Source organism: Moschus berezovskii, chromosome 17, assembly GCF_049115385.1.
Source record: "Moschus berezovskii isolate FMDL1 chromosome 17, NW_MosBer_1.0, whole genome shotgun sequence".
Lineage (NCBI taxonomy): Eukaryota > Metazoa > Chordata > Mammalia > Artiodactyla > Moschidae > Moschus > Moschus berezovskii.
Genome location: NC_142476.1, coordinates 30754787 through 30779399, shown reverse-complemented (window position 1 = coordinate 30779399; position 24613 = coordinate 30754787). Strand labels below are relative to the sequence as shown.

Here is a 24613-nt window from a genome sequence, read left to right as displayed (position 1 = left end):
AGGGCCGCTGACATTTTCCAAGGTGGGGGTGGGGGTGTGAAGTGACTTCACTTTATTTTTTCAGATGGGCTTCCATCATTTTCTAGTCCTACATTCTGGGTCCCCGGGCTATGTAGAAACAGGCCGCCTCCAGTCAAGTGTCTGAGCCACAGCTTCCCCGGGTGCTCCAGGGTCATGGGGGCAGGGGTTGGGCGCAGGACACTGGGGAGAGGAACCTGGGTCCTCTCCAAGAGCAGACACCTCCTCCTATCATTTTACAGACCAAGAAACGGAGGCTAACAAAAGTTAAGTCATTTCCCCACAGCCGCCCCTTTTAGTAAACAACTGGGCCTCCAACGCATACCCAGCTGCTGTGGCTGTGGTACTCAGAGCTCCACTGACTCCTGCCTGTGTGTTTGCTTCCAGTTCTTTAAGGCCTTCTCCAGGACCGGCTCAGGAACCACGCTCTCAGGTGGGTGTCCTGGCTCCGGGTCCCGTTGGCACTGTCCGCATCTTCCTCTCCCTCCTTCGCCCGGGCTTCTACTGCAGGGGGAGAGAGAGCCCAGCAAGGTCTGCAGGGGGAGGAGGGCCCCAGTGAAAGCCAGAGGGGTGTCCTCCTGAATGTGCCCTCCCCAGCCAGCCTGGAGGATACCTCCGGGAAAATGAGGTTGAAGAAGCCCTTCCATTTGGGCCCTCCCTGGGAAGCGGGGTCAGGTATTCCCAGAATAGCCCTTGTGTCAAAGTGGGATGGGCACCCAGGGGGCAGTCAGACAGCGTGTGGAGGGCTCTTGGGGCTCTCTCTCCTGCCCTGAGGGAGGGATGGGTCCCTCTGCCGTGCTTAGGGCCGGGGGATGACCCCCACCTGCCTCATGTGGAGGAGGACTGACACATGCTTCGTCTCGCTCGTGCGCTGGGCCCTTTCTTCCGTGAGGGAAGCTGGGATTTGCACCCTTCTCCTCCTCCCCCGCCCCCTTCCTCACTCCCCTCTCCCATCGTCATTTTCAGTGGCCGGAGCTGATGTGCAGACGCTTCGGGAGAGGCTCATCGATGCCCTGGAGTCCCACAGTGACACGTGGCCCCCGGCCTGTCCCCCGCTGGAGCCTGCCAGGTAGTTGGGGCCGGGGTGGCAGGATGGCAGGCCTGGCAGTGAGAGGGCGGAGGGGACAGCAGGGCCAGGCAGAGGCTTGGGCCCTCCTGTTGCCCATACTGTGGACACCTGTGCAGTGGGCTGGAGCCCGGAGCCGCTGGGAGCAGCTGGCAGAGGGCTTTGCTGGAGAAGCCCTGACTTCCTGGGGCTGACGGGGGTGAGAGGGCCCACGCCACCAGCTGGGGAGGAAAGGATGGGCCGGGGTTCTCCGGGTCACGCCTGCTCTGCGTCTCGCAACCTGTGCTCAGGAACCTTGGAGGAATGAGACAGGATGTCACTCAGTCTGACACAGGGAGGGTCCCTGAGAGGGTGGGCATGGGGAGGAAAAAGGGAGACCAGTTGCCGTTTAGAGGAAATGGGATGGGGAACTGAGAGGCACAAAGCTGTATCGGATGAAGGTGCCCCTTTCCTGAGCCGTGGCTGTGCCTGGGGGAGGGGGAGCTGACTGTGCACCCCCACCCCACCCCGCCACCCCACCCCCGTGCTGCAGAGCATCCGGTGGCTGGGATTCAGGCAGCCTCCCAGGATTGCCTCTGTTCTAGGAAATCAGGATAACAGGGTGCACAGTGTCTGGCCCTAACTCCCCCATGAGGAAGACAGGGAGATTGAAAACACGAGGTCCTGCCCTTCTGGATGAGAACTCCAGATAGGAGACAGCCCACCTGAGGGGCCAAAAAGGAACAGATGCAAGTGCCAGCCAGGACTGCTGGAGGTGCCCAGCTGTGGGACACAGTGAAGCTTCCAGGGGCTGAGAGGGCTTCGGGAGGCAGACACTGGGGCTTAGGGCAGCCTAAGAGTGTGTGCTGGTATCTTGAAAGCTGAGGCCCTGCTGAGAGATTGTGTTTCCAAGTGTCAGTGGCTGTTGAATCCAAGTCACAATGACTCTTTTATCCTCTTTCCCAGTTCTTCATCCTCCCAGAGAGCCTGCCGGAGACCCTGGACTGAATAGTCTTGATGCGGTTTGGGGGTTCCATAAGCAGGCCCCATCTCTGCAGGAACCGCCCAGGCCAGCCTGTGCCCTGCTCCTCACTCCTGGCATTTCTCAATGACTGCGTCTCTATGTCTCTCTTTCTCACACCCATACTTCCCTCATGGTGCCTTTTCGGCCCAGTGGGATCTCAGGGTAAACCTGCCAGCCTCTCTAAAAGAGATCCTTCTAAAGAGCTTTAGGGAGGAGGCAGAGACGGTGATGGAAGGTGGGCTGCCTCCTCCAGAAGTGTGAGAGGGAATGAATGGGGTGGGGGCGGGCTGTGTGGACAGCAGCCTGCAGGGCCTGCTCTTCTGCCAGCCTGGGGGACACCTGCTACCACCTCATTGGCTGTCAGTATCCATCCACCCACTGGGGTACACTCTGGCCCCCACCTCTCTGGCATGTCGTTTTTACCGTCACTGGGCTGGAATCCATTGGCCCCAAGTTGCACCTTCAGTTTGGAGGTAACCAACTGTTGTGTCACTGGATCCAGAGAATGGAAACAGATCATCAGTTTGGGGATAAAAGTAGAGGCCATTGTGTCCTGTTACGTGTCTAATGAGGTTCTACTTTTTTATTGAAATGAGGACACAGATCATTTTTGTATTATGTAATTGTTTTCTGTTGAAATTCTGCATTTTTAAAACAATTTATATCTTAATTCTTTGATTTTGAGGGGAGTAATAAAATTTGACTTATTAATTTCCACCTTTGCCCTGGGACCCTAGTTTCCTTGTTTTAAAATGAGGAGGTTAAAAATCTTAAGATTAGATGGCTTCTAAGATCTCTTGCACCCAGGACTTTCTGATTTTTTAATTCCTCTTTTATGCCTTCTATAGGAGAGGAAAAAGCAAATCACCCAGTTGGTAGTGACTTGGCACAGACTAAGACTTGTGTCTGATAGCTAATAAACACCAGTCTCTTAGGGGACCAATAAAAGCTGCAGTTCTAAGTCTGGGCCGTACCTTGGGCCAGAGCATAGAAATAACTGGTCTCAAAGCTCGCCTCCCCAGGTCTCCTCCCTAGACTGCCCATACTCACTCCTGACTCTGAAAAAACAGCCCAAATAGCTTGGTGAAATGAACCAGCCATTAGTTTAGGATTAGGTAACAGAGAGAGAATCTTTTGAGAATCAATGTTTGGTTTACTCCTGCTGGCAGGCTGGTATGGAAACTTCCGCGAAGCCTTGTGTGAAAACAACAGATGTGTGTGGCTGTCTCCACAGTACTGTGTCTGCCAAGACGGCTGTCACCAGCAGTTTTGCTTTATTCTCACCATAGAAAGAGTGACTGCCAGCGGTGTCTCTTGCAGGCTGGAGGAGATTACTGGATTCTTTGCAAGAAACAATGAAGAGTACCTGGCCCTGATCTTTGAAAAGGAAGGCTCCTACCTGGGTAGAGAGGTGAGCTGCCCGCAGGGTTCCTCATCTCCTGAACAGACACTGGGGGAGAGGGCCCAGTGAGTTCAAGAGCAGGGCTGATCCTGTGCACTTCTTAGCCCAACACTGGCCTTCCCCCTGCTGGCGGAAACGGGGAAGTGTAGGAGCTGGACCTTTCCGTTTAAAGCCTTTTTGTCTGTTTTGATCTTCCTCTTGGAAACGGAGGGCTTCCCAGATGGCTCACTGATAAAGAATCCTCCTGCCAATGCTGGAGATTTAGGAGACCAGAGTTCGATCCCGGGGTCCAAAAGATCTCCTGGAGGAGAAAGTGGCAACCCACTCCAGTATTTTTGCCTGAGAAATCCTATGAACTGAGGAGCCTCGAGGGCTACAGTCCATGGGATCACAAGGAGTTGGACACGACTGAGCACACACGTAGGCGTGAAAATGAAATTGATAACATCTGCTGTTTATTAAGCGTTGCTAGATTGCTGCCACACATAGTTGCTAATTTTTCTAATTAGCAAAGATGGTCAAATAACAGGCCGAAAATCACACAGCCAGCAAATGAACTGAACTGAACTGAACTGAGCAAGTTGATACAGCAGGACTTCAAACCAGGTCTGTCTGCCTCCAGAGCTCATGTTGTTCCTATGCTACCCCACCCCCAAAGAAGTAGAGTAAGAAATTGGGGGGAGGGAACCTCAGAGAGCCTCTAGTCCCTCTTGAGGATATGGGGTCCCTTCCCAGGTGAAGCAGATAACAAAATCAGGCTGGTTGGAATCTCCACTCCAACATTTATGATCAGTGGTCCTCAACCTTTTTGGAACCAGGGACTGGTTTTGTGGAAAACAGTTCTTCCACAAACTGAAGGGAGGTGATGGTTTCAGGATGATTCAAACACATTTCATTTGTTGTATACTTTATTTCTAATCTAATGCAACTGCTGATCTGACAGGAGGCACCAGTCTGCAGACTGGAGGGTGGGGACCCCTGACTTATGTGATATGGTTGTGATCGTGTTAGTCAACTTTTCTGATCTCATTTCCCTGTCTTTGAAGTGGTGATAATTACCTTTTGTCAGAGAGTGGTTGGGAACAGCAAGTGAGACAGCATAGGGGAAGAACCCAGATGAGTAACTGGCAAAGGGTATGCACTTTATAAAGATCCATCCCAGCCTGCTGTGTGCAGCCCGCTGTTCTGTGGCTGCATCGTGAACTTCTCAGGCCCCTGGGCTTATTCCAGGTCCTGAGGTGGGACAGGCCAGTGCCTGGGAGATGTTCCAAGGCAGTGCTAGGAGATAAGGAGAGAGGGGATGAAATTAAACACCACTGTTTGTTCTGGTGGCTCTTCTCCTGAAACTCACCAAGCACAGTAGAGCCCTCTGAGCTGTCTCCAGACCTCTCAGCCTTGAGACGGGAAGCATGGAGGTGGGAGGAGCAGGGAGCTTTACTGAAGGATGCCTGGCCCTTCTGGGGTCCCCTTCCACACCTGGGGTCATGCCTGTGGAGATGATTGATTGTTCATTGGAATAGCTCTCCCCACTATACTCCCTCAATCCCTCTAATAACCAGGGGCAGGGGTCCCATGTTCACGCAAACGCGCTCAGGGATGGGTGGTTTGAGAGGCAGATGGACACACTGGCCAAGAGCCCTGGCTCTGGAGGCAGGTTGACTTGGGATTTATAGCCCAGCTCAGGCACTTGTTAGCGGTGTGATCTGATCATGCGATTTCACTGCTGAGCTTCAGCTTTTGCCTCTACTGTACAATAGGAGTTTGATTTTTTAAAAAGATACTTATGTACATACTATTTACTAGTCATTATTAGAAGCATTCTTGTAAAATTAATCTATTCAGTCTTCTTAACAGCCCTTGGAGGTGGGTATTATTACAATTTTGCAAGTAAGGAAATGGAGTCTGGGAGAGATTTAGGCTGATCGGGCCAGGATTTAAACCCAAGCAGCCATGGTATTCTGTTCCACCTGGCTTAGTCTCCCTGTAATTGTTCCTATTTCATAGTGAATGTTATTTTTGAAGATTAAATGAAGCAATCTATATATAAAACATAATACATTCTCAGTAATAAATACTACCTAATATTATATTTCTCCTTCTTAATGCTAATGATAAGTTGATTCAGTCATGTCCAACTCTCTGTGACCCTGTGGACCATAGGCTTCTCCATGGGATTCTCCAGGCATGAATACTGGAGTGGGTTGCCATTTCCTCCTCCGGGAGATCTTTCCAACCCAGGGATCTAACCTACGTCTCTTACATCTCCTGAATGGGCATGCGGGTTCTTCTCCTTCTTAACTCTTTCTAAAAATAAAATCATTGTGTCTAAGTACTTTTCTGATTTGGGACATAGATAGAAGTCTTACGAATATAAAAATGAAACCACATTTTATTATGCCTTTTTCAATTCATTGCAAAGAAAATTACACTAAATCGGGACTGTCCTCAAAGATTCAAGACGTGTGGCCTGCACGGTTCCAAGGAGGCAGTGTTTGCATGCCTTGCTGTGGGTTGGATGTGGTTGGTGGCTGTCACTCATCATGAAAGCCTCCTCTTGGAAAGGTTGAGAGTCTGCTGGAGCACAGCTGTCACCCAGGTGCATGCCCAGGGCTCACTCTGCCCAGTGGCTGCCCCACCCCAATGTCCCCCTGTCTCTGCAGGTAACACTGGACCTGTCGCAGCGCCAGGGCATAGCAGTGCGCAGGGTCCTGAACACAGAGCATGACGTGGTGAACAAGTTTGGTGTTACCAACTTCCCGTCTTGCTATCTGCTGTCTCGGAACGGCTCCTTCTCCCGGGTCCCCGCGTGAGTGTCTCTCCACCTTCTCCCCCATCCGTCCCCCTGTTTCTCCTTTCTTCCTGCCTGGAGAGGCCACCAGCCTTTCACAGGGGCTGATGAGTTCTTTGTCTTGCAAGTTTCCTGAGGAGTCCCTGGGCAAGCAGGGAGCACCCTCTGCAGGAGGAGCAGATGTCTGCCTACGGCAGGGTGGGGGGATCTACAGCCTGAAGTCAGGGCCCAGGATGCTGCACACACACCTCCGTACCCCAGCTCAGCAGTCCAGGCCCAGGTCTCTGGCACACTTAGCACCCAGCCAGCGCCAGTGCTTCTGCACCAACCCCACCGCAGCCCTGGCCCTATTCCTCACCCTTCTCTCTTCTCAGACAGACTCCTTGGCAGGCTGCGGGCCTGGCAAGCACTCAGCTATGCCTGACCCTCCCTCCCTTTGGTTTTTTAATTGCAGAAAAGTTCATTAGGAGCCAGACAATAGCCAGTTCCAAAATGCCAAGAGAAAACAATCAGGCCAGCCGCAGCCCCTCTGTCAGGCTCCCGCTGCTAAATGGCCCATTAAATGGTGCCAGATGGTGCCTCGGTGCCCTCCCTGGGCAGATGATTGATGTCCGCCCGGCCCTGAAGGCAGGAGCCCGAGGGCCAGGGAGACCGAGGCCGGCCCGAGACGTCCAGTAAGCCGCTTCTCGGGACCATCAGTGCCATCCCGCTCTGGGGCCGGGCAGTGTGGCCCCTGGTCCTCCCGGTCACCCGGCAGCACGGTGCCAGGGCTTGGCAGGAGCGCGGCTGGGGAGGAGGCAGGACGGTGGCGGGGACAGGGAGGGACAGGACGTGCCAGTCCTGGTGGGAGCGAAGGCATTGTTTCCTCTCTTGGAGTTGGTGAAGGGGAAAATGGTTTGTGACGATGCTGCTTCGAGCCATCTGCTCATTGATCAACATCGGGCTGGGACAGTGGAATGGAAAGCAATGTTTCTTGATGCCGGCTCCCCCGGGGTGTCTCATCATACCGCTGGGCTTCACGTCCTTCCCTGCAGTGGCCCTGACCAGGAGGTGTTGCCCACTCCTGAGGACTCCTCTTTATGAGAAGAGAGAGGGAAATCAAAAGGATTGGAAGAGACTTGAGAATTTTAGTGGTTTTCGGGGGTTGTGGCTGTGATTTTTTTTCAAAGTCAGGTATCAAACTTCCGTTGACCTCCTTGGGGCGTGATGTCACCTCTGGTACCTTGGAGCCAGCTTGTGGACCTCCTTGAGGCCACACACGCCATTGTGTATCTTTGGTCTCTGGGGAGGATCATCATACCCACCGTCCAGTCTGTGGCCAGAAGTCATACTCTCCCCAGAAGACCCACCTGTTCCTGAAAGTGCCCTGTCCCCTGCCCCCCTCACCTCTCTGGGGCAGGTCGAGGAATTCACAGGCCCAGCCTCTTTCCCAGGTGGGATTTTGATTTCAGACTGGTGTTAAGCAGACTTAGCACAGCATGGCCAGTGAATAGAAAGGTTAATGTGAAGTGGGGGTGCCTCGCTTTTGACCTCACTGAGGATAAGATCAAACCAAGTTCAAATATTTCTTGATAAACGTTTTCGTCAGGGGAGCCACCAGCCTTCTCTCTTGTCATGAGTTAGCTCTGGGGTTTCACTCCTCTGAGCTCACTACCTCTCTCTGGTGATTCCCTTCTCTCACAGGCTTACAGAATCCAGATCTTTCTACACCACTTACCTGCGTAAGTTTTCTGGGAGCACCAGGGGGGCTGTCCAGACCACAGCTGCGCCAGCCACCACCAGCGCAGTAGCTCCCACCGTGTGGAAAGTTGCAGATCGGTAAGGGCTCGCCTCATTCCTTCCCCTCCCCACCCTCTCCTTGGATCACAGCCCCCCGGCCCACCCCTTCCTTCCACATGCTCTTCCTTGTCACAAGCCTGACTCCAGAGGGCTGGCCTTAGCCTTAGGGGGACCTGGGCTGCTGGCCATGCACTGGAGAGTCTTCCTGTTGGGGCAGCAACATCTGATGACTGCGTTCTTCACAATGGAATGCATACTTTCTGATGCCCACATTCCTTAAGCTTAACTCTATTCAAGACCAAGTAGAATCAGCTTGGGAGGATGATCTGCAGCCTCCAAAACAACTTCCCACCCAAGCAATTATTTCTCCAACACAGATTTTTGAGTACCTGCTATGTGCTAGGCACCAGGAATACCAATTATGCAGGGCAGGTGTGGTCCCTGCCCAGAGATTACAGTCCCTTCACAGCATCCCTTCTAGGAAGGCACCTGACCTCACTTGAATGCCTCTGAGGTCAAGGAGCTCACTACTTTTCTTAAGGGTAGTCAGTATCTTTGTGCACAGCTATAAACACGAGGAAACTGTTCTTCTCTCTCAGCCTCTTCAGCCCTGCCCTGGGAGTAGAATTTCTGCCTTGGGTAGGGAGACAGGGCCATGGACTCTTTCTCTGGCCCCCAGGAGGGTACCACTTGGAAATGGCTGAGCAGGAGTCTCAGAGCTGAGTCCGAAGGGTGGTCTCCAGCAGGGGGCTGCACAAGAGAACAGGGAGTTGGGTCATCAGATTCCAGGAAGAATTTTGCATTCCAGCATGAGGGACTCTAAGGATGGAAAGTGCTAATGGAGAGGTTTTTAGTAAATCAGGTGAGAAGGAAAGAGCAAGTGAGAGTGATTACTGGAATTATTCAAATTGTAATTCTTCTGATCATTCGGATTGCTGTGATGGCTGGCACTTCTAGCCATGTGTGCTGGGCTCGGCTGGTACTTCTGTCCATTAACTCCTTTAGTCGGGGGCCACTCCTTGAGGCAGAACACAGGAACGGAGAAGGAAACTGAGACTCCAGGACTCAGAAAGGGAGCAGAGAGAGGGGACTTGGGCAGGAGGGTAAAGCGCAGGTGGCCACAGGCCCACCTGTCAGCTGACCTTGCCGACCCCCCACCGCCTCGGGAAGCAGGTGGACAGAAGTTCATTTTACCCGTGAGATCACTCCGGCCAGAGAGGTGGGCTGAGTTGCCCAAAGTCCCAGGGCTACCCCACCGTAGAACGAGACCAGAACCCAGGGGTCAGGAGGCGAGGGTAAAGAAGAAGCCGTCCTTCAGGGCCCTGGGCCCAGATCCCACAAGAGCAGTGATGGGCATGGGGTGGAGCAGCCAGCAAGGAGCCTGCAACCCTTCTCCCAGGGCTGGGGTCAGCCCAAGAGGTGTAAGATGATGCCCACGGTCTGGCACCTGCAAGAGCAGCAATCAGAATAACTGGAAACCCCACTTCCCCATTTCCAAAACCCCATTCTCAGCCTTGGCAGGCAGCCAAACCCATGGTCTTTCTGAGGGCTCGGCTTCCCCAGAGCCTTGTTGTGTGGGTGCCCCTGTGGGTCAACTCGACTGTCCCTCGGAGTCTTTGTTCAGATCAGAGCATGAAGCTCAACCTTCTCCTCGTGGTCTTTTGTGAGTGCTAGGAGGGGTGGGGCTGTGGGCCTGCAGAGGGAAGACCCCACTCTATGCCAGGAGCTACCGAGGGTTTTGTGTTTGTGCTTTTGTTTAATCCTCTCAGCAACCTGCCTGTGAGCAAGTTGTTACTATCCCCATCTTACAGATGAGGAGTGGGTGCTCAGAGACGTTAAGTAATCCACCCAGGGTCACACAGCTAGTTACTGGCAGAGCCAAACATGAGCGTGCAGGACTCTGTGACCATCGGGAGTGCCTCCTCTCTCCCTCTGGCCCTGGATGCTCCTCCTCCACCCCTGCCCCACGGTTATCACCCCTTTCTCTCTCTGGCTCCCTCTGGGTCCTCAGCTCCAAGATCTACATGGCTGACCTGGAATCTGCACTGCACTACATCCTCCGGATAGAAGTGGGCAAGTTCTCCATCCTGGAGGGGCAGCGCCTGGTGGCCCTGAAAAAGTTCATGGCAGTGCTGGCCCAGGTGAGCGGGGCCCTGGGGCCCCTCATTCAGCAGCTCCACACGGGACCCATGTGCATCCCTGCAGGCCGGTGCTGTGCCTGCCTGGAGGAATCAGCCCGGCCCCTTCCTCTGGAGCTCGTGGTTGGGTTCAGATCTTTGCACCCACCAGCCATCGCAGTCCACCATGGGCTGCTGCCCTGTGGTCCCAGTCGCACGCCCCCCAGCCACACGGGACAACCCCCTTCCCCTGTTCAGGGAGGTGGGTGGGACATGGGACTGGATGCCCAGGGGATATTCCCATTTGCACGTGTCTGCCTGCCTGAGTCCTCCACCTCAGGCCGAGCCTGGAGTGTGACCTCTCACTCCTTGTCGTGATCAGTGGGAAAGGAGAAGCCGTGGACCCCACAGTTAAGGAATGAAGGCTTCTCTGAGTCTTTTCTTTCCCCTCTCAGACTCAGAGTCAGAGGTAGCTCACTGGCCTTAGCCATGCCTTCCTCATTCCTCTGTAGTTTCCTGCCAGCATGGCTACTCCATGTACATAGCCATGTAAGTGCAACTCCTGCTTACGGAGGACCTGATGTGTGTCAGGCATTTACTCCTCTTGGTCTCGCTTCAGGGTAGCAAGTACTACCCCCCTTTGGAGGTGCAGGTTACCCAAGTGACCTGCCTTAGGCCTCCTGGCAGGAGGTGTCATAGCCAGGGTTTGAACTGAGGTTCCAGGTTCAGTCCCCTGGAGAAGGAAATGACAACCCACTCCAGTATTCTTGCCTGGAGAATCCCATGGACAGAGGAGCCTGGCAGGCTATAGTCCATAGGGTCGCAAAGAATTGGACATGACTGAGCAGCTAAGCACAGCACAGATAATCTAAGCTGGCTTCCCTGATGGCTCAGATGGTAAAGAATCCTCCTGCCAATGCAAGAGACCAGGGTTTGACCCCTGGGTTGGGAGGATCCCCTGGAGAAGGAAATGGAAACCCACTCCAGTATTCTTGCCTGGAGAAATCCCATGGACAGAGGAGTCCGGTGGGCTACAGTCCATGGAGTTGCAAAGACTTGGATACGACTGAGTGACTCGCACACACAAACACCCTCATATATACACTCACACCTCCGGGTTTAGAGCTGGGCCCTTTCTCTGCCATGCTCCTTACACACACACACACACACACACACACACACACACACACACACACACACGCCCTTTCTCTGCCATGCTCCTTACGCGCGGGCGCACACACACACACACACACACACACACCCTTTCTCTGCCATGCTCCTTACACACACACACACACCCTCTCCAGGTTTAGAGCTGGGCCCTTTCTCTGCCATGCTCCTTACGTGTGCGTGCACACACACACACACGCCCTTTCTCTGCCATGCTCCTTACACACACACACACACACACCCTCTCCAGGTTTAGAGCTGGGCCCTTTCTCTGCTGCCTCCTCTCTCTGTACCTGCCGCCTCCTCCCTCCCCGCACCCTTCTCTGTGGCTCCAGGCCCCCTGCCAGCGCTGCCCTACTTAAATCCCAAGGCTCTGGCTGCCCAGGATGCTGAGTCAGATGCGGGCTCCGTCCCCTTCAGAGGCTGACTGCTGACTCAGCCGCCCTCACCCTGGGGGCAGGTCTGAGCCCCTCCTTCTGGCGCAGGTCAGGGGCAGCTGGGGCTCCCTCTGGGGGTGGTCTGCACCTCTCCCTCGGGAATTGCCTCCTGCCTAGCCCCTCGTCCCGCCTCACCAGTCCTGGCCTTCTGGTCCACTTGGCTTAGTGATGGGCAGGTGTGGTTACACTGAGGACCCTGTGAGGTGGTGAGTGCTCGTCACCATGCTGTTTGCTGTTCCAATCTAAGCCGAGACAGCCTTTGGCCCCTCCACGCAGACCGGGCCCCTGTTCTTCAGCCCCTTCTGATAATAGAGCCTTTCCCCACCGGTCCTGTGAGCCGCCTGGTCCTCAGGTGGCTGAGGTCCGGGTTGGCTGGCCCAGAGAATCAGAGGGGAGGAATCCTGGAGTAGTTCTGTAGACTGTCTTCCTGCTCGACACGTGAGGAGGGGCAGCCAGGAAGCTGGTAGGGACCCCTCAACCCCACAGCCCAGTCCTCTCTGAAGGACTCCTCCCAGGGAGGCTGTCAACTGAGTGCTGCTTGCGTCTCTCAGCTGGACTCAGAGCTGGTTTTGGTTTGTGCCCCCCACCCCCATGTGAGGGTAAAGAACTCGACCCAGGAAAGTCCTAACCAGGCAGAGGCTTAAGTGCTGCCCATTGAGCTTCTGCCCTCAGCAGTACTGGAACTGAGTTTGGGGTGCAGTCCTCCCTGCCAGAAGACATGCCCCTCAGAGAGGAGAGGGCTAGCCCTGGGGCAGAGGCAGACTCGAGGTAGGAGCCATGGGCCAGAGGGCACAGGCTTGGAGGCCTCTGTTTGAGCCAAGCAGTGCAGCCCCCAAGACTCGAGAGACTTCTGGCCCTACCCTTGTTGTGTGGTTGCTTCTTCCTGAATAGCAGTAATAGGAGCAGCTACTCATTGGAAAAGACCCTGATGCTGGGAGGGATTGAGGGCAGGAGGAGAAGGGGGTGGTGACAGAGGATGAGATGGTTGGATGGTATCACCGACTCAATGGAGATAAGTTTGAGTAGACTCCGGGAGTTGGTAATGAACAGGGAGGCCTGGTGTGCTGTGGTCCATGGAGTCATGAAGAGTCGGACACGACTGAGTGGAGTGAATTGAACTGAACCATTCCTCGAGGGGCTTCCCAGGTGGTTCTAGTGGTAAAGAATCCACCTGCCAAAGCACGAGACGCAAAAGACTCAGGTCTCTGCATTGGGAAGATTCCCTTGGAGTAGGAAATGGCCACCCACTACCAGTATTCTTGCCTGGAAAATTCCATGGACAGAGGAGCCTGGTGGGCTACAGTCTATAGGGTTGCAAAGAGTCGGACATGACTGAGCACACACATACACTCACCATTTCTTGACCTCTGACAAGGTGTCCGACTCTGAAGAGTGCTCCTTTGTGTTTTAGCTTATCTGTATTTCTCAGAACAAAACTCCACGGGTGGGTTCTAGCATCGTCGCATCACAAGCATATCTAAGCTAACTGTCACCCTTGCCCACTGCGTGCCTGGGGCACCGAAGAAAGCCTGGAGGGCATAGAGCTCCCTCCGTCTGCTCAGCCCTGGGGACCTGTCGGCTGTGGGTCTGCCCTGCGGCCCAGCAGGGATTTCCCTGCTCCCTCACGGAAGCGGCTGGCAGGACTGGCCGCTAGGTGGCATGTGGTCACCAGAGTTTCCCTGCTTCCGGCACAGGGTGACTCCCTGCGGTCCAGAGCCCCTTAATTCATCCTTCCTCCTGACACCGTGGCCTTAGAGGGCGTCATCTTTCCTAATCAGGACAGCGGGTGAAGGTCAGTGAGCAAACGCTGACTTGAAGCTGTAAATTTGTGTTGAGAGCCCAGAGGCCATTGTGAGCTGACCAAGAGGCAGCCTGTCAAAGCACAGGGTTCTTTCTGGCCACTTTTCCCGCTGGGGGACAGTGTCCTGCCTGGAGGTTTGATAAGAACACGCCATGACTCCCTCAGAGGACTGGATCCCTTGGCAGGTTTTTCTGTTTAGGGATCATTCCTGTCTTCAGCTTCCTTCTTCCTACAAGTGTTTCTCTGTGCTCTTGTCCCCCAAGTTTCTCCGTCTTGCCCTCCTGACCTTCTTGATGATTTTTCTGACCTGCTCTGCTACTGCAGCCCCCTCTCTCCTTCCCCCACCCCGGGTATGCTCGTGCGTGTGCTCATGCGTGTGCAGACACACACACACACACACACACAACACATCCATCCTCCTCCCTGGAGCCCTTGTGGTTTTAAAGTGCTGATACTAATCAGATTTGAGTTGACTTATCTTCAGAGTAGCTTTTCCTGCTCCTCGGAGACTATGGGGAGTTCCCATCAAGATTTGGATCTCCACTCTGGCCCCTGCGCTGCCTGGTCGCCACTGGCAGCCTGTGGAATACAAATGAAAGGCCGTTTGCCAGCCCAGCCCAGCTGGTCAGTTCGCTAATCAGCTGCTCTATCAGATTACCTGAACAGAGGCCCGTGTGGCCCAGGGGTCCCAGCTGCCCTGGGCAGTGACACAGGTGCTCGGCCTTCCTCCCAGTGGGCTTGTGGTCAGGGCTCAGAGCCCCAGCCTGCAGCCTGGAGTGGGGGAGGCCTTGAGGGCCCAGCCCCACTGAGCGCCTCTGCCCAGCCCTCCGCCTCACCTTCCCAGGTGTCCCAGGGCAAAGGTAGTGAGTGAGGAGCCCACATTTGGGTGTTTTTTTTCCTCTCACATTTGGGTCTTAAGATGTTTTCCTGGTGCTTCTGGAACATTCCAGAACATACCTCAACCCCCTTCAGCCCGCCCCCACTGCCCTCCCCAGGGGAACTCCCAGGAAATTGCTTCTCACTCTCCACTTATCACCTCCATAGTACTTCCGTGGCCGGCCCTTAGTCCAGAACTTCCTGCACTCCATGAACGACTGGCTCAAGAAGCAGCAGAGAAAGAAAATTCCCTATGGTTTCTTTAAAAATGCGCTGGACAGCAGGAAGGAGGTGAGTCTGGGAGGCAAAGAAGCTGTCCTCCATGTTCTATATCTATGGGAGCAGAAGGGGTCCACCTTCTCCCCTCTGACCTCCTCACCAATCCACATTTAGGAAGGAGGCCATGATCTTGGTTGGGTCCTTGTGTTGGTCACGAGTGACCCACCATCTGTTCAGCTTTCTCTCTCCAGACCTCACTTAATCCTCAAAACACTAGTGGAAGGCAGATACTATTCCCATTGGGCAGATGAAGAAGCAGAGGTCAAGTAACTCTGTGTGTGTCTAAGGTCACACAGCCAGTAAGTAGTTAAGCTGGGCTTTAGAGCTGGTTGTGAGATGCCCCTGGTGGGAGAGCTTTTAACCACAGCCCTCTTGCCTGCCAGGCTCCTCAGCACGGCTTCTCTCCAGGGGCGCTTTCTGGGCTCCTGCTGTCACCGCTGTTTGCACAGGTGGGCACGTCAGCCAGCAGAGGTGCAGAACCTCACAGACGTGTGGGGGGGAGGCCAAGCCTGAAGGACCCTTAGAGATGAACCGCTTATTCTCCAGAGGGGGAGGTTGAGGCTAGAGTAGGGACATGACTTGGTTTGTGTCACGGTCTCTCAGCCCTCCTGCTCGCTTCATGGGTGTCACCAGTGGAAAGGAAACCCCCACCTCGAGGTGATAGACTGAGAAAGGGACTGTTGGTGTCAGGGCTGCATGCAGACCTGGAGTCTCCAGCAAGCCGCCCTCCCCACCCCCCACGCAGCTCCTGTTTCTTCTCCATATGTGCACTCACGATCCTGTGTGTCCCCTAGGGCACTGTGATCGCGGAGAAGGTGAACTGGGTGGGCTGCCAGGGGAGTGAGCCGCATTTCCGGGGCTTTCCCTGCTCCCTGTGGATCCTGTTCCACTTCTTGACCGTGCAGGCAGCTCAGGAAGGTGTAGACCATTCTCAGGAAACAGGTGAGTGGAGGCCCAGGCACCCCCTGTGCCTCAGCCCACCCCATCCCACCCTCTGCTGGTGCCCTGCTGCAGGCCTGAACTTCGGGGAGTCCGTGTTTGCAGCTGGTGACACATGATCGGTGTGGACCCGGAGCCGGGAGGGCCTGGTGTAGCCACTCCATCCTGCCCATGGCCCCCAGGGTGGTGCCTCACGAACTCAGGGGTGTGAGGCTGCTCCCTGGCTTTCTTGAAGCCACAGGCTGGGTTTATTTTTAGTCTTCGTGAAAGAGATCTGGTTCTGTCTTTTATACTCCCATAAGGAAAAGATCTATGTCTTCTTCGCAACCTATGCAGCTGATACTGTGGACTCTGAACAACTTTATTGTATTTCCCCCTGAAAAAATCATTTTCTAGCGGAAGCTGGGGGAACCTTGACCCCTTTGCCCTGTTTTGCCCCCAAACCATGCAACTGCTCTCCATCACTCACCCCGCCCCTCAGCCATACGAAACGACTGAATGGGTGGGCACCCAGTTCAGCCCCCGTTCACTGAGGGACCAGGCTCACGCCGGGCCCTGGCCCAGCCTAGAGGACGCAAAGGTGGGAGAGACGTGCCCTGCCCCCAGCGGACTGTGAGGCAGGTGGGCACAGGGCTGACGGGCAGTGTGCCAGGGCCCAGGGGCAACGGGGAGAGGAGGATGCGCGGGGGTGGGGGAGCGAGGGAGTGCTCCACGCTGTTGGGAAGGGCAGCTTCACTTGGAGGTCAGTGAGGGGGAAGATGGATCGGAGTCCCAGACCAAGGAGGTGGCCTGTGCGGATACAGAGGGAACTGGAGGAGCGGCTGGGCTGTGGCCAGCTGGTCTGTCAGCCACAATTTACAGAGCATCTCTGAAGAGCCAGGCCCCACACTAGGGGTGGGGTATAGCAGCGCTTGCAGCGAGACATCCCTGCCTCGAGGGGACAATATTCCAGCGGCAGGAGACAGACAGTAAACACACAGATAGATCACTTCAGGTGCGATGGTGAGTCTGTTTGAAAGACAGAGCCCACGGTGGGGTGAGGGGCTGGGGAGGGGTTGGTGTTCAGACAGGCAGGCTGGCTGGGGGAGGCTTCTCTGAGGAGGGGCGCAGTATGAGACCTGGTTGGTCAGAGGGAAGCGGTGGTGGGATGTCTGGGACGGGAGCCCCCCTGGGCCGCCTGAGTCTGCTCAGGTCGCCACAACAAGCTGCTACACACTGGGCCTTTAACAACAGAAACGTGCCTTCTCACGGTTCTGGAAGCTGGAAGTCCACGATGAAGGCGTTGGCAGGGTGGGTTCCACGGAGGCCTGTGCTTGGTTTTGTAGATGGCCATCGTCTCCCTGGGTCATCACATGGTCCTCCCTGTGGGTGTTCCTGGCTGTATCCAAATGTCCCCTTCTTACAAGGACACCAGTCATATTGCAATAGGATACACCCCAGTGACCTCATTCTCACTTAATCACCTTTTTAAAGATGCTGTGTCCAAATACAGTCACATTCTGAAGGACTGGTGTTAGGACTACAGCATGAAAACTTTAGAGGATGCAGTGCAGCCCGTAACACAGGTCAAGGACTAGAAAGAGCAGGAAACAAATCAGGTGTATTTGCAGCACCAGAGGGGGCCAGGAGGGGGCTGCAGGAGAGGAGGTGGGCACTTGGAGGTCCCAGGGAGGGAGGGAGTTGCATTTCAGTCCCTGCATTATGGGAATCTACCAGAGACCATTGGTGGGGGAGGGATGCACACGATCGATGCTTTAGAGAGATGACTGGGTGGAGGGTGGACTAGAGCAGGGCAAGGTGGAAGCAGGGCAGCCAATTAGGACGTTGTGGAACTTGTCCAGGAGAGGTGGTGGCAGCTCTCGCTAGAGTTGTTAGGTGAGCATGTTTAAGAAGGGCAGATTTGGGTGTGTTTTAAAGGCAGAACTGATATGACTCAATGAGGGCTGGGATAAAGAATGTGCAGGATGAAGGGCTTTGGTCAGACCCTGGACTTGGGCCTGAACGTCTGGTGGATGATGGTTCTATGAGCTGAGAAATGGGAAGGCTCGGGGTGGCAGTAGATGGGGAGAGGGCACATAGCCGTGTGCATCTATGGAATCTCTGAATGTGGATGCAGACAGTCAAGCCCGCAGTTCTGGGTCGAGGTCCATGACAGAAACACAAATCTTGTGGCCGTCAGCATATAGATGGTAGTTGAGACCTGGGGACTGGATGAGTGCATTAGCGGGTGGGCAGCTGCTGCTGCTAAGTCGCTTTAGTCGTATCTGACTCTGTGCAACCCCATAGACGGCAGCCCACCAGGCTCCGCTGTCCTTGGGATTCTCCAGGCAAGAACACTGGAGTGGGTTGCCTTTTCCTTCTCCAATGCATGAAAGTGAAAAGTGAAAGTGAAGTCGCTCAGTTGTGTCCTACTCTTAGTGACTCCATGGACTACAGCCTACCAGGCTCCTCCGTCCATGGGATTTTCCAGGCAAGAGTACTGGAGTGGGTTGCCATTGCCTTCTCCAGCCGAGAAGAGTGCAAATAGGCCTGAGTTCTGGGGCATTCAGCTTCCAGACCTCTGCTCGGTGGAGAGCCGGGGCCACCAAAGGAGACTAAGAAAGAGCCGCCGTTGCAATTTCAAGAAGGTCCCCAACATAAAGAGTTTCAAGAAAGAGGACCCAGCTGAGTGGATGCTGCTGTGCTGGGGGAGATGGTACAAAGGGAGGACTTCGCTGGCAAGAGCTGTTTCAGGGGTTTAGTGGAGAGAAAGGCCTGGGTAGATTGGGCTGAAGAGAGAAGAGCTGGGGAGAAGTTGGAGGTGCTGGGGGAGTGATTGGGGTATGGCCCCAGTCAGAGAGAAATTTCTTTACTGTAGTTATTTGTTTCCTGTCGGAAGGAGCCCATACAAGGAGGAAATGGATAATGCCATAGCAAATGAAAATATGGGCAGGAGTGAAATCTTGGAGGAGGCGAGAGGGGTGAGGTACAGAGCCCGAGGGCAGGCAAAAAGAGCGATGGGGGTGGACGCAGGAGCTGAGGGGACTGCGGAAGTGGGAGGCAAGGCACACCTAGGTGTGGACACCGAAGGTGCTAAAACCAAGGGCCTGGGGAGTGGTGGTGAGCAGGGTGCTGAGGTCCCAGTGGGTGGAGGGGTGGGGCTAGGAGACAGGCTTTTAAAGGGCTGGGGGTTTCACTGCAGGAAGGAGAGAGTCTTGACACAACCAACAGCAGGGAGGGGACTTCCACCGCCTCTAGCCCTGAGGTGTGTGGAGTGTGGAAGACAGAGGGGTTCAAGAAGGGCGGGTTTGGGGGAGCAGTGGTACCTTCAGGGAGGACCCCATGTCGGAGCAGGAAGAGGCTCAGAGCCTGGATGTTGCCAGTCCAGAGAGCCCAGTGGGAGGGCATGAGGGGGCTGAGGAGAGATGGAGACAAATTAGGGGATGTGCAGAGCCAGATCAGGATGCGCTCTTAGTATGTAGTGCCCGAGGGAGGAGACGCAATGGAGGGCCGGTCACGACCGGAAGCCTGAAGCAGGAGGGGCAGGGTAGGGACCCACAGGTCGGTCGGGTTGTAGGCGCTCCAGCCCCTGCCTATCTCTCCAGCCACATCTCTAAGAGCCTGAGTGTCCTGACGATGAGTTTGGACTTTATCCTAAGTGTCAGTAAGTGATGAGGGCCTGGATAAGAGGCAGACAAGGGAGACTGAGGTTTAAGAGTCTGGCGGGGGATGGAGTCAGAGCCATGACCCCCCCTGGAAGGTGAAGTAGGCAGAGACCAGTCCCCGCGTCAGGTGGGCCCAGTGTGTGTGCCCTATGCAGAGGAGGCCGTGGTGGGCCTGTGATGGGGATGGTGGTGGGGTCGGCAGGGCCAAGCAACCCACAGGGCCCCCGGTGACTAACGTCTCCTCTTCCCTGTAGCCAAGGCCCAGGAGGTCCTTCAAGCCATCCGGGGCTATGTCCGCTTCTTCTTCGGCTGCCGAGAGTGCGCTGGCCACTTTGAGCAGATGGCCTCTGGCTCCATGCACCGGGTGGGGAGTCTGAACAGCGCCGTCCTTTGGTTCTGGTCCAGCCACAACAAGGTCAACGCTCGCCTTGCAGGTAAGGACGGGCTACCTCCAAGGCCAGAATCACCTGCAGAGGGAGGGTGAGGTGGGGGAACTTGGGAGTCTTGGACCAGAGGCAGCAGACGGGACCCTGACTGTCCCTCTAGGTAACACTCCATGTGTCACGGTGCTGCTTAACACCTGGAGCCCCTTCACAGGCTCTCCCAGCCCTGCTGATGTATGCCGGCATCACTAGACCTGTTTTCTAGATGAGGAGACTGAGGTTTCAGCACCCTGAGATCCTGCGCCTTCAGTGCTGTTGCTCTCCCTCTGCCCAACACCATGGCCACTCCCTCTGGCCCACTGGGGTCCCTTTTCCTGGCTTCCCTGTGCTGCTTCCTGGCTATTGACCCCTTTCTCAAACCAATAAAGAGAAAAGAGCTGGATTTTTCCACCCCCTGGGAGGGGTCTAATGATAAAACGTGCTTGAGAAGAAAAACCTTCCTGGAAGCCAAGGACAGATTCTCACAGGAGGAGGCCTTGTCTTCTGCGTTTCCCTTGTTTACAATGTTTTCTATTCCCCCGTGTTAAGGAGTCTGATGGGTCCCACAGACAAAAGCATTACACTCCAGGGGTGACCAGCAGCCATCTGTGGATGGAAGCCTGGGCTGCTCTGCGGGGAGAGAAGAAGTGCGATTGGCTGGGACAGACCTCCCAGGGGTGGGAGGCGGGGGAGAAGGCCTGGGGCAGGCCGAGGTTAAAGGAGCCAGTGGAGCAGGTGGCGGTGCAGGCGGCTGCCCTTGTCTGCATCTCCTGGGGCCTCCTGGTGGACTTCAAAAGAAGACACGTGCCATCTCTCCTCCCACCCCTTCTCTCCCTGCCCCTGCCCCGCCCCTGCCACCAAAAGCTCATCTGAGCCTCCAGCCTCCTGTGACCTTCAGGCTGCTGGCTTCCCTGGGGGCCCAGCTGCTGCTGGAGGGCCAGGAAGTCAGTGCCCTTACTCTCTCTAGGCCTGCCCTTTCAGATCAGCCAGTAACAATAATGAGCAGGTGCAAATGGAGTGCTCACTTTGCAAGGTCTGCTCACTATCACTTCTCACTGAACTCTTGGAATCTCCATGTTGCTCCCTTCCCAAAAATAACCATTCTGATTTTTACATCACTTGCTGCTTCATTCTGCCCAACCACTTTCTTCCCCCCTATTAAACCCTTTAGGAGAGGTGCCTCCTCCAAGAGAGATGGGCTGATTGCCATTCCCAAGGTGACACTGGGCAAGGGGCTGGTGGCAGGCCGTCTGGGGCTCTGCCCACAGAGCTGGCCCTGCTTGGGGTCCCAGCGGCCTGGCAGGAAGGGCAACTTCCTGTCTCTCTCCTGAGTGTCCTTTCCCCCATCCACGCGCCCAGCCCTTGAGACCACCTGAGGAGGAAATTTCACTGTGCTGTGTTGAGTCGCCCAGTCGTGTCTGACTCTTTGCAACCCCCTGTACTGTAGTCTGCCAGACTCCTCTGTCCATGGGGATTTTCCAGGCAGGAATACTAGAGTGGGTTGCCATACCCTCCTCTAGGGTATCTTCCTAACCTAGGGATCAAACCCAGGTCTCCCGCATCGCGGGCAGATTCTTTACCATCTGAGCCACCAGGGAAGCCGAAGAATACTGGAGTAGGTAGCCTATCCCTTCTCCAGGGGATCTTCCTGACCCAGAAATCGAACCAGGCTCTCCTGCTTCACAGGTGCATTCTTTACCAGCTGAGCTACCAAGGAAGCCCAGAATTCCACTCCCCGCTACCTACCCCAGAGGGCTGCAGGGGGCGCAGGAGAAGCCTTGAAACTACCATGTGCCTTGAACTCTTGCTTTAAAAACATTACAAAAAGAATGTATCTTTACTCACTTAAAACTTGGGAACTTTCAGGAAAATGCAGAGGGTTAATGCTAATAGACCTACCAAAGCCTGCCAGTCAGATCATTCTGCGTCTTCTCGCCCTTTCCCATGTCTGGTCCAGGGGTACAAACCAGCCGCGAAGGTGACAGACCGTGGGTTAACACGGGGAAGTGGCTGGAGGAGAAACTGGAGTGGCGGGGGTGGGGAGGAACCTCCTTGTCCAGACAGGCAGTACTGTTGGCTCCGCTGCGGGCCAGGCCCTGGCTGGGCCTGTTATCTGCCCTCTCGCATACACATCCTTTCCCGGGGCAGCGGTGCCCGCTTTGTGCAGATGAGGGAGCTGGCATCGTGAATGGAAGGGTGAGATCTGGGTTTCCAGGTGTCCAGCGTGTCACAGGCAGCCTGTGTGTGTGCTTCTCTCCCCAGGCGCCCCCAGCGAGGACCCCCAGTTCCCCAAGGTGCAGTGGCCGCCCCGCGAGCTCTGTTCCGCCTGCCACAATGAACTCCGGGGTGCGCCAGTGTGGGACCTGGACAACACCCTCAACTTCTTGAAGACCCACTTCTCCCCAAGCAACATCGTCCTAGACCTTCCTTCAGCTGGGCCGGGCCCCCGGAGGGGTACACAGAGGATGGCAGTCATCCCAAAACAGGTGGAGCTGGAGCTGGCAACCAGAAATTTTACCCTGGCCCCTGAGAAGGCTGAGATCCCGGTGGGCTCAGGGATAAAGGCCCCTGGAGCCACCATCCCAGTGGCAGGACTTGGGGCAAGTCACCCCAAGATGCAGGCTGGCCTCGGTGCGGCCACAGATGAGCCAGACCCGGGAGCTCCTGAGCACGTAGTGGAGCTTCACAGGGATAAGTCGGAGCAGCGCTTGAGCAGGAGAGACACAGGAGCCATGTTGTTGGCCGAGTTCCTGGCTGAGAGGAACCTCCCCGGAGGCCCTTCAGAGCTGGGCCGAGTGGGCCGCAGCTCCCAGCAGCTGGTGGGCATCCCTGACGGGGAGCCCAAGGCTGGGGCCGGCCAGGGCCAGGGCCAGTGGCTGCAGGTGCTGGGCGGGAACTTCTCCCACCTGGACATTAGCCTCTGCGTGGGGCTCTACTCCCTGTCCTTCATGGGCCTGCTGGCCGTGTATACCTACTTCCGGGCCAGGATAAGGGCTCTGAAGGGCTATGCCAGCCTCCCTGCCACCTGAACTGTCCAACCCGGGAAGGGGGCAGGATAGGAAGCTGCCGTCCACGGGCTCTTCCAGCCCTCTCTGCCTCCGTCCCCTTACTCCTTGTCCACCCAGCAAAACCAGTTGCTGCGGTGAAACCTTCCAGGGGCTTCTGGAGAGGGATGGTCCATAGACAGGGACGGGTTCATCTGCCAGCACAGGCAAGGGCAGCCTTGGGCAGTGGGGTCGGGAGGCTCCATCCCTGGCCTCTCAGAGCCAAATTCCTCTTTTTCAGCTTATTTGAAGCCCTGCCTCATTCTCCCCGAAGCTTCAGTGTTTCCCGCTTGGTGTTGGCCCTAAACTGGGGCCAATGAGGCTGCAGTGTCCAAGGCTTCCCCTCTCCAGAGGAGGGGCCCCGGGACTGGAGTGGACCCCTTCCCTGCTTCCCGGGACTCCGTCCATCCTGCTGCAAAGAGCCCTTTGCGCCAGAGAAGGAAGGACTGCCTGTGGCCCCCTGTGCCTGCACGTCCTCCAGCCCCTCAGACCCCCCCGCCCCCACACCGACCCCCGGGTGGGGTTTGGCTTTGGAAGGGGCCCTGGAAGCTTCTGGAAGTCCTGTTGTTCTCCCAGGTGAGGTCTTTGGGAGGAAAGCCTCTGGCTGGGTCCCTTCCCAAACCTTGGGTACAGGAGGACCACAGGCTGGAGCCGGTGTGTGACGGTACTGGGCTGGGGTGTGGGGTTTACAGAGGGCTGTCTGGGTCTCTAGTGCCTTAGCTGTGAGAGGGCCAGTGAAGCCTTTGCTCTGAATGTGCTTTCTGCATCGGGCTCAACCCATCTCTCTGATCTGGGTCTTCTGTCTTTTGATTTTAGTCTCCAAAATAGATGCTAATCTATGACTGTGGGGGGAGCCGAAGTGAGGAGAGTGCCGTTCCTCTCGAGGGTCACCTCCCATCATGTAGAGGTTAAAAGGGTCAGAGGGGAGGGTGACGCTCTCCACAGGCTTGATTCCCACTCCCCTCCACTGTTAGCGGGGGCTGTGGAATAAATTATTTTGTTAAGGCAAGCACCGGTGTGTTCTTTAACTTGCTACTGGCATCCAGGTCTGGATTGCTGCTGTTGTTTACTCGCTCAATCGTGTACAACTCTTGTGACCCCATGGACTGTAGCCTTCAGTCTCCTCTGTCCATGGGATTTTCCAGGCAAGAATACTGGAGTGGGTTGCCATTTCCTCCTCCAGGGATCTTCCCGACCCCAGGGATTGAACCCGTGTCTCCTGCATTGGCAGACACATTCTTTACTGCTGAGCCACCCAGGGAAGCCCGTCAAGGTCTGGATAGAATATGCAAAACCCAGCCTGATCTGGGATCCAGTCACCTCACGGGGGATCAAGGGGCCTTGTCACAGCCCCTCACTCCTGGACAGGCCACCCCCCGCTGCCCACAGAGCTCTCTGTGCCCGGAGCCCCTCAATGCCACCTCCCCCTCCTCCCCACCCTCCTAGGGAGCACCTGGCCTGGTGCTCTCAGTCCTGCTTCAGGAACCTTGGCTTGCACCTGCCGGGCCCTCCTCAGCCAGGTGGCCTACATCTTCGCTCTCCCTGGAGGAAGAGAGGGCTTGTTTGTGAGAGCCGGCCTGGACTGGCTGCTCAGCAGGGAGGAGTCAGCCAGATTAGAGAGGCTGCCCCTAATCCGGCCTGCTGGGTTTTACAAGGATCAGAGCCACTGATAATGAACTTCATTAAGGGGGAGCAGGAGCCTCAATCCGATTTGGGGTTTTCTCTTTGACATCTTCCTCTGCTCGGATGGCCTCGGCACCAGGCGGAGCAGGTGGGGTGCCTCTGCTCCTCTGCTAGGGCAGCCGGGTGGGGAGGGGTTGACCCTCTG

General features: G+C 55.7%; 1 protein-coding gene across 1 annotated transcript in view; it reads left to right on the top strand.

The window, feature by feature from the left end:
• QSOX1 (quiescin sulfhydryl oxidase 1) overlaps positions 1 to 23794 on the top strand; it is a 41299-nt gene extending 17505 nt beyond the window's left edge. Inside the window, exons 3-13 of the mRNA XM_055419158.2 lie at positions 406 to 451; positions 985 to 1087; positions 3408 to 3498; positions 6150 to 6295; positions 7961 to 8095; positions 10068 to 10197; positions 14626 to 14748; positions 15531 to 15678; positions 19574 to 19753; positions 22004 to 22227; positions 23027 to 23794. Coding sequence (XP_055275133.2) covers positions 406 to 451; positions 985 to 1087; positions 3408 to 3498; positions 6150 to 6295; positions 7961 to 8095; positions 10068 to 10197; positions 14626 to 14748; positions 15531 to 15678; positions 19574 to 19753; positions 22004 to 22227; positions 23027 to 23035 — 1335 coding nt within the window. The 3' untranslated portion in view covers positions 23036 to 23794. The remainder of the gene's footprint in view (positions 1 to 405; positions 452 to 984; positions 1088 to 3407; positions 3499 to 6149; positions 6296 to 7960; positions 8096 to 10067; positions 10198 to 14625; positions 14749 to 15530; positions 15679 to 19573; positions 19754 to 22003; positions 22228 to 23026) is intronic.
• The last annotated feature ends 819 nt before the right edge of the window (positions 23795 to 24613 follow it).